Below are 14,337 nucleotides of genomic sequence, written 5' to 3'. Positions count from 1 at the left end.
ACTGTTTAATTAAAATCACCATTAGCATTACTTCTTTCTGCATTAGTTTTCAAGCATTAACGCTTACTTCTCCAGGAGGGTAAACTTTTCTTTTCTCATATTTTCTATTTTCAGAGAAAGAACATCTCTCACCTTTAGGAGTTTAGCCTCATTTCCCTATAATGTATTCATCACCGCTCAGCACATCTGTCCCAGCAAATCCCATTTCCTGTTCTATTCATGAGGCTCAGCAACCTGGAGCTTTAGTGATTGCCGCCACACTTTTCCCATGGCCTTCTCACCTCTCACCCCCCCCACGCACCCCGCTCCCATTGTTTATCATCTGTTCTCCCCTGCTGCAAACTGCTGTCAGATGTTCACTTATCCCTAATCTTACTCACTGCCTTTGATATTCTTTCTAATCCAACAACCTGTCAACTGGGGCATCAGCCCATGTCCAGACCAGCTGCTCTGTCACAGGCCGTAAGATTCCCTCCCAGCTCCAAGAGGTATTTAGAGGATTTTGACACAGCAACCACAACGTGAAACAAATAATTAATGCTGTTTTGATCTGTGATCAGGGCTTTAGTGTGACATGAGCTGACCACTAAGAAAAACTGAGCTTTACTTTGTTTAAACTTCAGTAAACTTTAGTGTTACTGTATTAACAAGATTTTGATCAATGTTTGAAGGACAGTACCAAAAAAGCTAAGTTCTTTAACTTGTTTTAGTTAAAAATTATGAAGAATAATTAATCTGAATGCAAGTCAAGGGGGCAGTTAACTTTATATGCCTGCTGTGTAAAACACGCTTATTTATGCAACATCAACTTGCGCAGAGTTTTCAAAGCACGGGAGCTGACCTTTTATGAGTTACAGCTGAAAATACAAATTTAGTTTAAATATGGCAACAGTTGAGGTAAAAATTAATATTTAAAACACACTTGTATTTTCAGGAATATAACAAAGTATAATTTCATCCCATACAGACCATCAAAACCAGACATTTTAAAGAATATTCCCATTTACAGAAAATGTCTGATTTCCATAATACTCAGATTTGCTATAAACACTTAAAATGTTACAACATTCATCTGCTTTAAAACATATCAAATACACATAATGTCATAGCTGAAATTATGATTCAGATGACAGATATTTTTTGTACTGGGAAAAAGAAGTTTCTGCTATTTAAGCAAACATATGTATTTTGATCCAAAGTGAAAACCAAATAAAGCACTTAGTTGTTGCAGAACATAAACACTATTTTATTTCTCAGATCTAACTGCAATTACTACAAAAGAGACGGTACCAAACAAGTCAAAAAAGACTACTTTATACCCTACAGTAGTTGTATTCGACACACAAAAAAGATAATAAAATCTCAGTGATGGATTTTATAACATGGTTCATTCACTTAGAACTAAACCACTTTTATTCTTAGGGCTTGTCTATACCAGGACATCAAGAAAACGAATCTGAAATAAGTACCTTGATTAACTTGAATTCTGCTAGTTAAACTCCATTAAACCACTGCATGGACACAGTCATTCAGTTTAGTTTACTGCTCCCTTAGGGCATGCACTGGAAAGTTAACATGGATTAAGGTAGGGTATGAATTCAAAGTGCAATCGTACTTTGAAAATGGTTTAACGTAAACAGAACCAGACTCTTTGTTGTAGAATAAGACATGGAGTTAATCAGGAAAGTCCTGTGTAGACAAGCCCTTGCAGATGAGGCTACTGGAGTCGTATTGTCAAAGCCAATGGTTTTCAACCTCTTCATCTGCAGACCTGGAAACATCTTCCAGTGAAGCTGCAGCCCTTTGTAGCACATTAAAATCTGCTGATGATTGATCTGCTTTTCTTAGTTGACTCACATGGGTGACCTACAATAGTTCAATGGGCCTCAGTGAGCTACGTATCAGAACTTGAATAATACCGTTTTAAACTAACTACAACTTACATAACTCCTCCTAATAGTCTTAACTTCATAGCTATTGCACAGTAACCCAAGTAGTCTAGCTATTGATGACATTAAATGAGATTTTAATGTTCATTTATGCAAGCGTAGACAGATTTCAGCCCTGTGCAAGAATGCTATAAAAGATGCTCGACAGAGCCTTATTCTTTCCAATAAGTGACATTTGCTGTCATAAGTTTGTTAAATCATAATATGACTGACCTAATAATAAGTTTTGTCACTGCCAACTACTTTTCACGTATTTACTTCAAAGAACCCTACATTCACTTGTCAAAGCATGCTGGATAAAAAAATTAAGACTAATACAATGTAATACTCACTGAAACAAAACCAAATACTAGTGTTCTTTTCAACTACTACTCTTAACTAATTCGTCTCATTTCTCCCTTTAGTAATTCATAAATGTCTCATACAAAAATAACTTGTACAGATTTTCAGAGTGGAATTAAAGGTATATAGCAGAGCCAGAAGCAGATATGCCTAGATTCCTTAACTTCCTTTCTTAAACCTGTGCTCTAATTGCAAAGACGACTGTTTCTTTCCAAGGAAATTATGTTCCCTCAGTGTTTAACTCCCTAATGCTGTCACTGCAAAAACTTCACATTTCTTTCACCCATATAAAAGAATTATACTGCACTTCAACCATAATACCCAGTTAACATAGCAGCAGTCAGATCAGTCAGATCAAAAATCTGTCTCATCCAGGATCCTACCTCTGCCAGAAGCCAAGATGCCTAAGGAAGAATATATTCTTAAAATACTCAGCCTCCTGCAATTTGCAGCTCAGTGACTTCCTGAGATAGAAGTGGTATGTTTGCATTTAAGATTAATACTATATACTGACATAATCGACTTGACATGCTGAAGAAAATGAGACAAATTTTGCAGAAAAAATGGCATCTTTTATTGCACCACTGCTTTGAAAAAATGAACTGCAAATAAATGTATTACTCGGTAGCATATTTCCTACTACTGGAACCTTTTGAAGATTCAACAGAAGACCTACTTGTTTCAACAGGTAACCTTAAAATCTGTTTATTCCCTCAACAGCATAATTTTTAACTGTCAAAATAGAAAAGAATGTTTTATGTTTATAAAAAAGCAGACGGAAGTTCCAGAGAATATTTCAGGCAGCTGGGCACATTCATGTTGCTATTATCATACTAAAAAAATTCTGAATGTAAAATCAGATTTTTAATATTACTGTAGCACTGCACTGCTTTGCTTTTTTCTTCTTCAAAGTTTTCATGACATTAATGATATAGGCCTCACTTCTCTCTGCATATATACATATTTTAATCTTCATGACATCTCCAAGACAGTTAAATTGTAAGGCACAGAAACAGGGTGGTTGCTTATGGTCACAGAAGAAAGCAGTAGCAAATTCAAGATTAGAAATAAGAAATTCCTTCTTCACTGATGAATTGCACACTACTCCTGAAATACATCTTCTACCCGTTATAAAGTTTATGATGTGTTAAAATCTACAATAGTCTTGAAAATTACTTTAGAATGACTGTACAACTCAGAGATTATAACTGAATTCCTTTAACACTGCATGAAAACATCATGCATTAAAATGAAATTGAAGGGAGCATTTTTCATGTTTATCTTCAAAATGAATGATTCTAAACATTAAATCAATAGAGGAAATGTGATGCTCAGGCACTGGACTACTCTGAAGTGCGGAAGCAATGTGAAGCTCACAAAAGAGCAAATAGTTCCAATTTACCACTACTGACTATATGGCTCAGTCGATATGCATGAAGTTTTTGAGGTTTATCCCACATCATTAAACAAAGGCCCATTCACCATTCCACAGATCTGAAATACAAACTCACTTACATACATACTGGGAAAATTACTGCCAGTTGATATTAGTCTAGTAGCAAACTTCTAAAAGTTCCCGGGCAGAATGCACATATATGTTTATACAATGTGAGGAAGCAGTGGCAAGAGCTCCCTTGCCAGAACAACCTTCAAAAACAAAGCTAGAGGAGTCTGGGCTAGATCCACAAAGGCTTTGATATGTGAACTCTGGGCAAAAGTTTCTGTAACAGCTCAAGATACTATTCCCCCAGGTAGATGCTTCCCCCCAACTGATGCTCTGCCTCCCCTTGAAGGGTACTGTCCCCAGCACAGAGGTCACCAAAAAGAATATGCAAAGGCAATTCACTTCGTTCTATGCAAAACTCAGTAATCTAGCTTAAAGGGCCGATGGAGGTGGGTTTGAACTGGAACAGCAGAGTAAGAGCTGGCAAAAAACTACTTTCCTTTCTGCTGATTCTCAGAAGGTAATAACTGCTAGCATGGGGACAAACAATTGCATACAGTAACTTCTTAAATTACTACAGCAAGATTCATCAGAGCTCTGCCGGTCAAAGCCCTGTGTTAGGGTCCAAATCCAACATGCAGAACCACCGAAATCCCTGCTCAGGTGCTGATTCCCATTTGGATACTTAATGCTGCCCAAAATCCTAACAACTCTGCTCAACTGTTACTACTCAGAGTGTACTTCATGACTTAGTCTCAGCAGAATTCTTAAACTCGGTAATTTTTTTGTCTAAAATATAGGCCAGTGCCTGGCTAACACACACAAAAGAGAGCTGAAGCTTTACACAGAAATGTGTTTCCCAGCAGTGAGCACACTCTCCTGTGATGTGGGAAGCACTATTAATTGAAGCAAGATCTTGCAGCCTGACTCTACCACATCCCAGGGAAATGCCCTAGCCCTTGGGCATTGAGTTAATCTCTCATTAGCCATCCCTCTGGTCTCTTGAATAAATTATTTATGAAAAGCAGAAAAACTTCAATAGGAAAAAGTGAAAAGACATTTACCATGGAGTTCCTGGTAAAGAAGCCAATTCTTCAGGAGGTGATATATGTTTAAAAAAAAAAAAAAAAAAAAAAAAAGTAAAGCCACTTTAGACAACAAATCAGTTTGCACTTTGGGGGCAAGTACACATTAAAACTAGCCAGATGCTACCCTATATGTGAGATAAATTAATTCTCTTCTTTCAGTACCAAGCAGAACAGAAATATGTAAACAGGGTTCCTACTGACAAAATGAAGAGGATATTCATCAGGCTATGTGAGGTACCTTGTCCATCTCTCACCCTCAGGCCACCCCACTTAAAATAACATGACTTACTTGACTGAGGGCCCCATCTTGAGCAGGGTTGACAGCTGAAAATCCCAAGCAGAAAATGAGGTTCACTTTGTGGAGCTGTTAGATGTCTATTTTGAAGAACATAGTTTTAAACTGTACTTTACTCCTCCATATTGGCCCTAACCAAATGTGCCTAGTCTGCTGAATTTCATGACTCCTTTACTGCACTCCCCTTTCTACCTTTGCACTATACAAATACAGAATAAATAATTTTAAAAAGGAGTCGGTACAGTGATTTGTCTGGAGAGCCAGGCTACTCCCCATAGCTTGGATGCCTAACATCAAGCTGCATGTTGCCTCAACCCGCATGGTTCAAAACCTAGAATTCTTTCAGAAGGAGTACACCTACTTTTACACTCTATAGGAAACACTCAGAGCTCATCACTTTCATTTAAAATATGAGTGTGCAGAGGAAGAGGAAGGTGAAAGACCTCATGAAAAGATCTCATGACCCTCTGTTGGAAGAGTAGATCCACTGTGGGCATAAATTGCTGTAACTTCAGGAACTCCTATGTCTTATGACAATCCTCACTACAGCTAAACACCTGGAAACCTACATTTTTCTTGTGATCTTTTGGAAGAGTATTTCTATATGTAACCAAATACAACAGGTTCAATCCAAAGAACGACTCAAACTCTTAAAACACAGGGAAACTTAGGACTTGAGCACAAACCTAGAAAGATGCTGCTGGAGTCTTCTCTAACATGATAGTAATGGCCTGACTTGATTCTCCGTTCCTGTGTGTGCCCACACCGCCCTGTCTGAACATCCAGATACTCAAGGAGAATCCTCAACTGGCCAAAACACTAATCCAATCTTTGGGCCTACAGTTTTGAATGTGTTAAGTGCCTCTGATGAACAGGTAGGAGACCATCTGAGTCTTTGGCTCCACTCTTGATCAGGTGTGACCACAATCTTCTTCACACGCATAACCTGTGTAGGCTTACAACAGTATTTACTCAGCATTTTGTTTAAATTTCACCCCCTGATGTCTTGCAAATTTCTGGTGGTCTGTAAACCTGCTAAAACAACAGAGGTTTATAACTCAGTGGCGTGTGGGCTGAATGAATAAAATCAGACTAGCAGAATAAGCTGTGATATAAATCACCTATATCTAATTTTATGTTTAACTGATGCAGACTTAACTGTTTTAGCTATAGCGATGGGATCAAAATTACTTCCACAGAAGTAGCCTAATACTTAGATGAAATGCCATAGAATCAGTTCTGTAACGTATGTGCTCATGATGAAATGTCTAGGAATCAATGCTGTAACATAAGTGTTCCTGAGTGCCTTGAAATAATCTTAAAATCACATGTTGTATGTAAAAATTCTTTCAGTTTGCTGTTTGTACAGAAAAGCAGTAGTTGTAAAAACCCCAAACTAATAAAATAACTCTAATTCTATATATGTCTTTGGACTTAGGAATTATGTTGAAATAGCAATGCCTATTTTAGGAGCGTATCTGTTTGAAAATAGATTTCAAAATCTCAATCTTCTAGGCCCAAATTAACCTTCATCAATATTATATAAACACAAAAATATGCATCAATGAATCTTCTTCAGACTGCAATGAATTATAGGGGACATGTTACAGCTTCACAAAAAGTATCTGTAAGACCACCCCAAGCCTTCCAATTACAGCATGATGCCAGATAGTGCATAAAGTATCCCAACTAGTCTCTGTTTTCACAGTGCAACAAATGCCGTTATTTAAATTTTCCTCATTTAGAGTATTCTGTTATTCAGACAGACTTTTTTATTAGATTTGGGTTAAGTTCAGCAAGCAGGTGCAAGGAATTCATGGAAGGCAGAAACTAATTTTACTTTAAGATACAGCACCAATTAGGAACTGCGAAGAAAAGTTTCTTTTCTTTTTCCAGCTAGTGAATAAAAAAATAAGATTAACAAGGGGAGGACGTACTCAGCATAAAACCATTAAGATCAAGTGCTAGATTTTGGAAATCATTTTCAGTTTTAGATGAGTTGTGGAATTTTCAAAAATTATTAGGCAGATCAAGCACCTAACTCCCTTAGATTTTAGACACTTAACTGTTTAGGTATTTAATGGGGTTTTCAGCAAACCTAAATGCCTTTGAAACAATTAGTCAAATGACTAAAAATATTTAGTATTTCCTCTGGTGAGTAAGTCAGTTTCAAAATGCAAAATGTGTTTTTAATAAACCTAGGGCCTGCGTCTCAGGTCAGGTGCAAACACTTGTACACTCATTGAGCTTATGCTCTCAGTAGGCTGGACCCAAGTCATCTTCTGTACAGATGCCATATACACTACATTTTCATGTTCATTTTAAGACAGCGCTGTGGCCAAGAGAAACAATCGCTGCCCTCAACCAGCCCCCAAACACTCATCCCTAACCACCACATTACCATCTCCCCTGTGCCAGCATAAGCATTTGAATTGAATCAGAGACCTTGTTTAAGTTAAAACTAACTTTTTTTTTGGCCAGAGTAGGTTTGGCCTGGACCAGATCCCTGATCCAGCTCACGATGTTGCTGCACAAACACTTGTGCAAGGAGAGGAAGTAGCAAGACGTGCAGGAAGGGCAAGTCTACTTCTTTTGGTGGCAACGCTGGTCTCTGTCAAATCACAGCACGTGACCAAACACATCCTTATTTCTTCTTCACCATACTCATCACATTTAGGCGCTTGTATTTAATTAAATGTAATTTGGTAATACTGTTTTGTAAATTTTAATTAAATGACATTTTTTCACGTAAATAGAGCATGACTCAGAAATTAAAATGAACAAGTAAGATTTGTCAGTTATATACTAAGCCAGCAAAAGTTCAAAACATGAAAGAATTGTTCTTCAGGTTTTCTTCTGATACCTAAAAAGAAATAATTAATTCACTGTAAAGCTTTCAGCTGTTCACGAATCAAATTGTTTTACTTAACCCAACCAACAAGAAGAGAGATTTCTTTAGGAAAATCATGTACAAAATGTATTAAAAAAGGTAAAAAAATCAGTTCATCTGTTTTGATGCAAACTATTTGAACCTTCACTTTTCCTTTTCTGTATCTTATCTCACTGTTGGATTTAAACACACCTCCTCCATGTACATTCCCTCTTCTGCATTTTCAACTGTGTTTAGAAGCAAAGCAAAGGATTAAGAGAGGATGTGGTCTGCAACATGCATTTCTAGGGCTGTCCAAAGTCTTCTGCATTTCCACTTCTACCCCTCTACCTGGGTAAAAGCTCACACTGGACCGGGCAATGCTGCATCGTCAGCTAGAGTCAACAACTGGGTTTGAGCACGACCTCGCTCCCCGCAAATGCTCAAGGAACACGCAGCACTTTACGCTGCGAGAAGCTACTTTCCTTTCACACCTTGCATTTCTGCCACTGTTGGAAGTACCAGCTCTCAGGGATCCCTTGAAAGGTGACTCACATTGATAAAAACATGATATGGAAAGGGATTTCCTTCCTGGCTTCCTACGTGCTGGCGCTGAGGCTGGCCTGGCAGAGCAGCGGCGTAACTTGTCCATGTAAGTAACAACCTGCTGGTTGTTACTGGCTGAAGGCTGGCCAGCAACGGGCTCGATTCTGCAAACGATCAGCACCAAAGCAAGGCCCAAACCAAGAGGTGCCCCGCTCAAAGGTGAACCGAAAAAACAGAACGGGGTTAAGGAGACAGCCCAGACCCTGGTGAGGTCGCGGGCACCCGGGGCACATAAAGGAGCTGGAGTTGACAACACACCCCAAGGCAGTGCCCTCCACATGCACTGGCCTTTCGGGCTACCTCCACTGCCCCCCTAGCGCTCCACCTTCCCCGCCGGCCAGGGAAGGCTGCGGCGGGCGGGCAGGGGCAGAGCGGCCGCCTGAGGGGCGGTTCCGCGCGGCGCGGGGCGGGAGGGCGCCATGAGGCTGAGGCGCACGCTCCTCCGGCGACACCGCCACTGCCCCAAAATGGCGGAGGCAGAGGGGTGACAGGACACCAAGGGGCCCGCGGGCCGGCCCGGCCCTTCTCCTTCGGCCTCCCTCCCCTCCGCGCCGCGACGGGGCGTTAGAGGCCCCGCCGTCCGGCCGCGGCGGAGGGAAGGGGCGGGGGGACGGGACGGGATGGCCCGGCCGTGAGGGAAGGGGCTGGGCGGGCGCCAAGGGTCGAGTTGCCGGCGCCACTCACCTGCCGGTAACAGAGGCGGAAAGGCCGCAGGTAGAGGGAGGAGGTGCAGGGTTTGAGCGCCAGCTCCTCGATGGCCTCCATCCCTGCTGGGGGCAGCGGCCGCCGGGAGGTGGAGGGGGAGGAAGAGAAGGAGGAGGAGGAAGGGGAGAGGCGCGCGCAGCCGCTGGCGGCCGAGCCGGGCAGGGGCCGAGCCGAGCCGGCAGGACGCAGCCGGGCAGGGGCCGAGCCGGACCGGGCAGGACGCGGTGCGCGCAGGGCCCGCGGCGGTGCCCGCGGCCGGGCGGGCGGCTGCCGGTTGCAGCGCAGGGCCGCGCTCCCGGCGCGCTACAGAGCCCGGCGGCTCCCGCCCTCGCAGTTGTCCCGCAGAGCCGTGGCAGGACGGGGCTGCGGCGCCCTCCTGCCCCCTTCCCTCGGAGGAGAGCCGAAATGCTGCCTTTCACCCCCAAAACGGGGGCGCGGCAGCGTCACACAGTGGCCTTGTCGCCTTTACTCTGCAAAACCAGCTGTTTGTGATGCCGTTTTCTCAGAAGGTTGGGGGATGGCCTTCGGGGGTCAGTTATTCCCACACGTTGCAGCAAAATTCATGGGGGACTCCTGCACTAAACAGAAACCGGGGCCCCTTCCCGCGTGGTGTAATCTATGTGCTGAATTTTGCTGCAGGTCGCCCCGATCCTGGACGTACGTCTGGTTTTTCAGGATGAGGACCTTGCTGTTAAAAGCAGGGTCTCTTATGTCTGCGTGTGTGGTGTTTTCGTGTCGAAATGGGAGTTGTATGGTGTGGAAGATGCAGGTACGAATACAGATTCATTGGTAACCTGCAATGCGTCATTCGGTGCTTAAACTTTCCTTCTCGGCATAAGCTTCCAGTCATGGCCACGCACCCAGCCCATGGGAGAAGAATAAATGCAGCTTCATTAGACTCATCTGGCTGTTTTCAGCGACAAAGTTACAAAATAATTACCCTCTCCCCCTTCATTTTTTTAAACAAATCACTATTAAATGATTGCCTGATTTTCATAGGAGTTTGAGCATCATTATCCACTGTTAGGTTAGATTCCCCTTGGTGTTTTAATATTCCTGATAATGATTTCCTAGATTCATGAGCAAGAGAGTTCACAGTTTGTCTTGGTCATTATCTCCCTGATTTGTGTTCATTTTCTATGTAGATGTTCCAGTGTACACCTATTTTAGTTGCTATATAAATAAAATTATTTTGTCAATACATCGACTGCACTGAGAATAATATAAAAGTTCTTGTGTCCATTTTTTTTTCTTCTAATCTACCGCATCAATAAGAAAGTTTATTACCCTGTCATGTGGTAGTAAGAATCTTAGCAGTAAGGCTAAAAAGAACAGATCCAGCAATTACAAAACTCACTAATAAGTAAATGAGGCAGCACTTACACTGCAGAACACTTATCTTCAGTTCTGATAACACAAGTGACAAAAAAAATGTTTGTTGGGACTGAAAAGTGTGCTTTTAGACATATATTTGCAAAGCTATCATAACAAATAGGCAACTAGATGTGTTTTATTAGCTGACTTTGAAAATATTTGTGTAACTCTGTTTGCATCATTGGATGTGTCTGTATATTTCTGTTTTTTCCGAATGATCTTGAGGTCATTCAGAGCTCCTGGGAACTTCAGCTATATTTTTCTATTAAATTATTTCAGTCTTACAAGTCCAATTTAAGTATAAACACAGTTTCCATGCACAGCAAGTTTACAGTATCTCTGTTTGCTTATGTTAAAAGTTACCGGCTACCCAGGTCAGTGCAGCCAGTCAGATTGCCCTCTTCAATAAACATTCTTACACCACTCTAAGGTTTTGAGTGTGTGTGTGTTTTGGGGAACCTGTCATAGCGTGTGATGGATTGCTTATTCCATTCTTAGCCTTAGGTGGGAAGCTTTTGGGGTTGTGATGTCTTACAGACAGGATCACGCTAATGTACCTGGAACGGTTGAGCACAGTATCGCAGGAAAACACGTTTCAAGGTGCTCTAGTGTTAGGACTGCAATTGAAAGGTGTAGAGTTCTTTATTGGAAAATGTTCCTTGTGATTCTGCTACCTGAACTAAGGATTTAACAGGCTGAGATTGAGGAGCTGTCTTAGTGTTACCATTTTACAGGTGAAATCTGAGTGAGAAAATAAAAAATGTCCTGCGTAGTGGGACTAGCACTGAGCAGCTGGACATGCATTTTGTTACGATTCTTCATTACACCCTAGATATCCCCTGCAGCAAGTGGCTTTGCCTTTGCTAGTCCAGGAACACTCCTGCAAAGGAAACACCCCTCAGCTCCCACTTATTCCCCTTCATTACTGTCCATTGGAATAACTTAGGATGGGTGAGATGCACTCCTGCTTTCCTGTTCCCTTGAACTACTTTTTGTGGCTTGCCTGTGCTGAGTGTCACGGTCACTGACCTGGCTCTAACTGCACCAACTTTACAGCAAGAAGTACAAGAGGATGCAATGTTACTCAGCAGCTTGGCTCAGGGGTGGGAGAGCTCTGGTCACATGTAAAGTCCCACCAGGGCAGATGCGCCCACCGTGCGCTCACCACTTCTACTGGCGTAACTTGCTTCCAAAGGACATGGAGAGACCAGGCGTGTTAGCTCAGACAGAGCACAGCTGCCTATGGATTTATAACCTCAGATAGCAATCAGCTTGCAGATCTCTGGACTACTCTGTTGTGCGTTAGTTGACATCCCTGTGTGTCTGCTCCTTTTTTAAAGCAGTCTTGGTGTTCCTCCAGAAACTTGTGAAAATAGACATTCATAATTCCAAGGTGTTCAAGGACTGTGTTCCTGTCTATTAACTTCACTGAGATCGTTCCGATACTTAAGTTTAAGCCTATGTTTAACTGCTTGCAAAATCTCTTGGTTTCAGTTAGCACTGCTCCATAAAGTATCATTTACGTTTCTATGATACTGTCCCTAGATTGTCAGTTCCCAAATTTACATCCTGGATTACCCTCCACCATCACAGTTTCTTTTCAGAGCACTATCCATGTTTACCATTATGCTCCTAATTGAAATAGCTGCCAGTGATATGCTTCAGTAAACCAACTGCCTGGTGCCATCACATCTGCCTGGTTAAGTCATATTGTTAATTTGACTCCCCAAAAAACAGGAAGGTGTCAGAATAGCAGGTTGCCTTTCACTACATTAAATACATTCTTTTATACTCCTTAGAAGTGGCTTCTGTATTATATGTTGTTTTCTTGCCTTTTAAAATAACAGATAAGAGTGCTGTGAATGTTGTCATGAGTGGTTTTCTCGTGGGTTCTTAAGTTTCCTGGAGCTGCTGGTCTGTTGTAAAATGCTGAAATCTAGATGTTTTGGCTGCACAGGCTTTAATGGGTCAGAGAACGGTTTGTGTAACAGTGTGATAAACAACCTAATAAAAAAAGCAAAAAACATGAGTAAAAGTTTGTTTCTTTCCTGGAAAGAAAAATCAGCAGAGTAGGTCAACAGGCAGAGAGGAAAAAAGAGGTGTCCTGTCTGGAGCTGAAGAGTCTCAAGGGAAGATTCACTGGGATTTCTTATAAAAAATTTAATGTTAATGTTAGCGTTAGAAAGGAATTCTTTCCGCAGGGTAAGGTTCTTTGTTTAACAGTCTTCTCTTTCCTTCAAAGCAGTGGTTGCTTTCTATTACTTTGTGAGTAACTTTTATTACCAGCAAAATATCCAAACAATTTTTTTTTGTTGTTCTTTTAAAAAAATCCCCTTGAGCTTGAAGTTTCCGCCGACATGGTCCTTCCCTTCCCCTTGAACACAGGCAGACACACAGTCCTTGGGCACGTACTTTGCAGAGGGCCAGGTTGCATCCTCATTAGCAGTTTGCTTTATTGCTGTTTGCTTTGGGACACAACGGGGAAGGTTTCCCGTGCAAACCTGGCGCTACCGCCCTGCTGCTCGCCAAGCACGCCCTCTCGCCTCCACCTGCGTGCTTGGGTGTGGGTGTGCAGGGACTCGGGACAGTCCTTCACCACCTGCTTTCCGTGGGTGGGCACCCAGGAATGTCCCTTGCAGTACTTCCCTCTTCCTGCTGGAGCTTAGCACAGTGCCTGAGCTGCTGGGTTCATCCATGCACAGTTAGGCAGCAGGTTTTCCATAGTGATTTTTGTGTCTGTGCGTTTCTGCATGTGCTTTTAAATTCAGTCAATCCTTACCGGGCTCGCTTTGCTCTTTGACATGCCATTGCTCATGAACAAAAATCATCAAGTCCTGAGACTTTCTTATCTCCAGAGGGCTCCTTATTACATTGCAGAGTATCATTACTTTCTTACATTTCTTTTCATATTTGTGAGTACTGTAGTTACTAAGATACTGCAAGTACCAAAGCCTCAGCAACTAGAGGCATGTTGACTTGCAATTCTCAGCTTTCATTTTTAAAAAATGATTTCTAGCCCTCATGGTTGCAGAAAAAAAGCCAGGAAATGTAAGCTATGGCAAACCTGTGGTTTGTGAGCTGTTAAGCACAGGTCCTGTGCCACAGCAATGCCACATACATAGTAGAGAGGCTTTGACGTTGGGGTGACACATAACCTGGATTCCCAGCTCTGGGCAGAAGAGCGGAGGCTGCTGAAGCCAAGGGGCGCTGGCTGACCCGGGATCCAGCTGTGTGCCTGGTTCAGCCCCATCCCGCAGCAGATGGCTGGGACACCTGCAGAGCCATTGTCTTCTGCCTAGAAATTACTCCCAGAACTTCCTCCTCGGTTCCCCAGGCCATGGGCAGTTTTTGTTAAAGGTCACATAAGGGTATCAGGAAGGTCAGACACCTTTGCTGTAAAGGAATAGTGAGATAGATGGATGAAAATATCCAAAGTTTGTAACTTCATGTTAGGAATCCTTATGGTTGGCAGCATGAAAGCTTATCCTCTTCATGTGGGCCATCTTCGCGTTGCCACAGAGACCTTAGTTTTGAGTGCCTTTCTGGGGATCAGATGCAGGTTCTTTCTGTAATGCAGTGGCTGTTGTGAAGTTTGCCTTCTAAAGTTTACCCCTTAGGCTCCTGCAGAAAAGCAAGCCTGAAGCTGCCAATATCTAGCTTTTAAT

The 14,337-nt window shown here is 42.2% G+C and overlaps 1 protein-coding gene across 2 annotated transcripts in view; it reads right to left on the bottom strand.

The window, feature by feature from the left end:
- NUDT14 (nudix hydrolase 14) overlaps positions 1–9,476 on the bottom strand; it is a 61,223-nt gene extending 51,747 nt beyond the window's left edge. Inside the window, exon 1 of one of the 2 annotated variants that reach the window (XM_074820984.1) lies at positions 9,278–9,476. In XM_074820984.1, coding sequence (XP_074677085.1) covers positions 9,278–9,358 — 81 coding nt within the window. In that variant the 5' untranslated portion in view covers positions 9,359–9,476. The remainder of the gene's footprint in view (positions 1–9,277) is intronic. The other variant, XM_074820986.1, reaches the window with a different exon arrangement.
- Between the last annotated feature and the right edge of the window lie 4,861 nt (positions 9,477–14,337).

Source organism: Strix aluco, chromosome 4 (assembly GCF_031877795.1).
Source record: "Strix aluco isolate bStrAlu1 chromosome 4, bStrAlu1.hap1, whole genome shotgun sequence".
NCBI classification, from domain to species: Eukaryota; Metazoa; Chordata; class Aves; order Strigiformes; family Strigidae; genus Strix; species Strix aluco.
The sequence above is the reverse complement of the archived record's forward strand: the minus strand, read 5'-3'. Positions and strand labels throughout refer to the sequence as shown.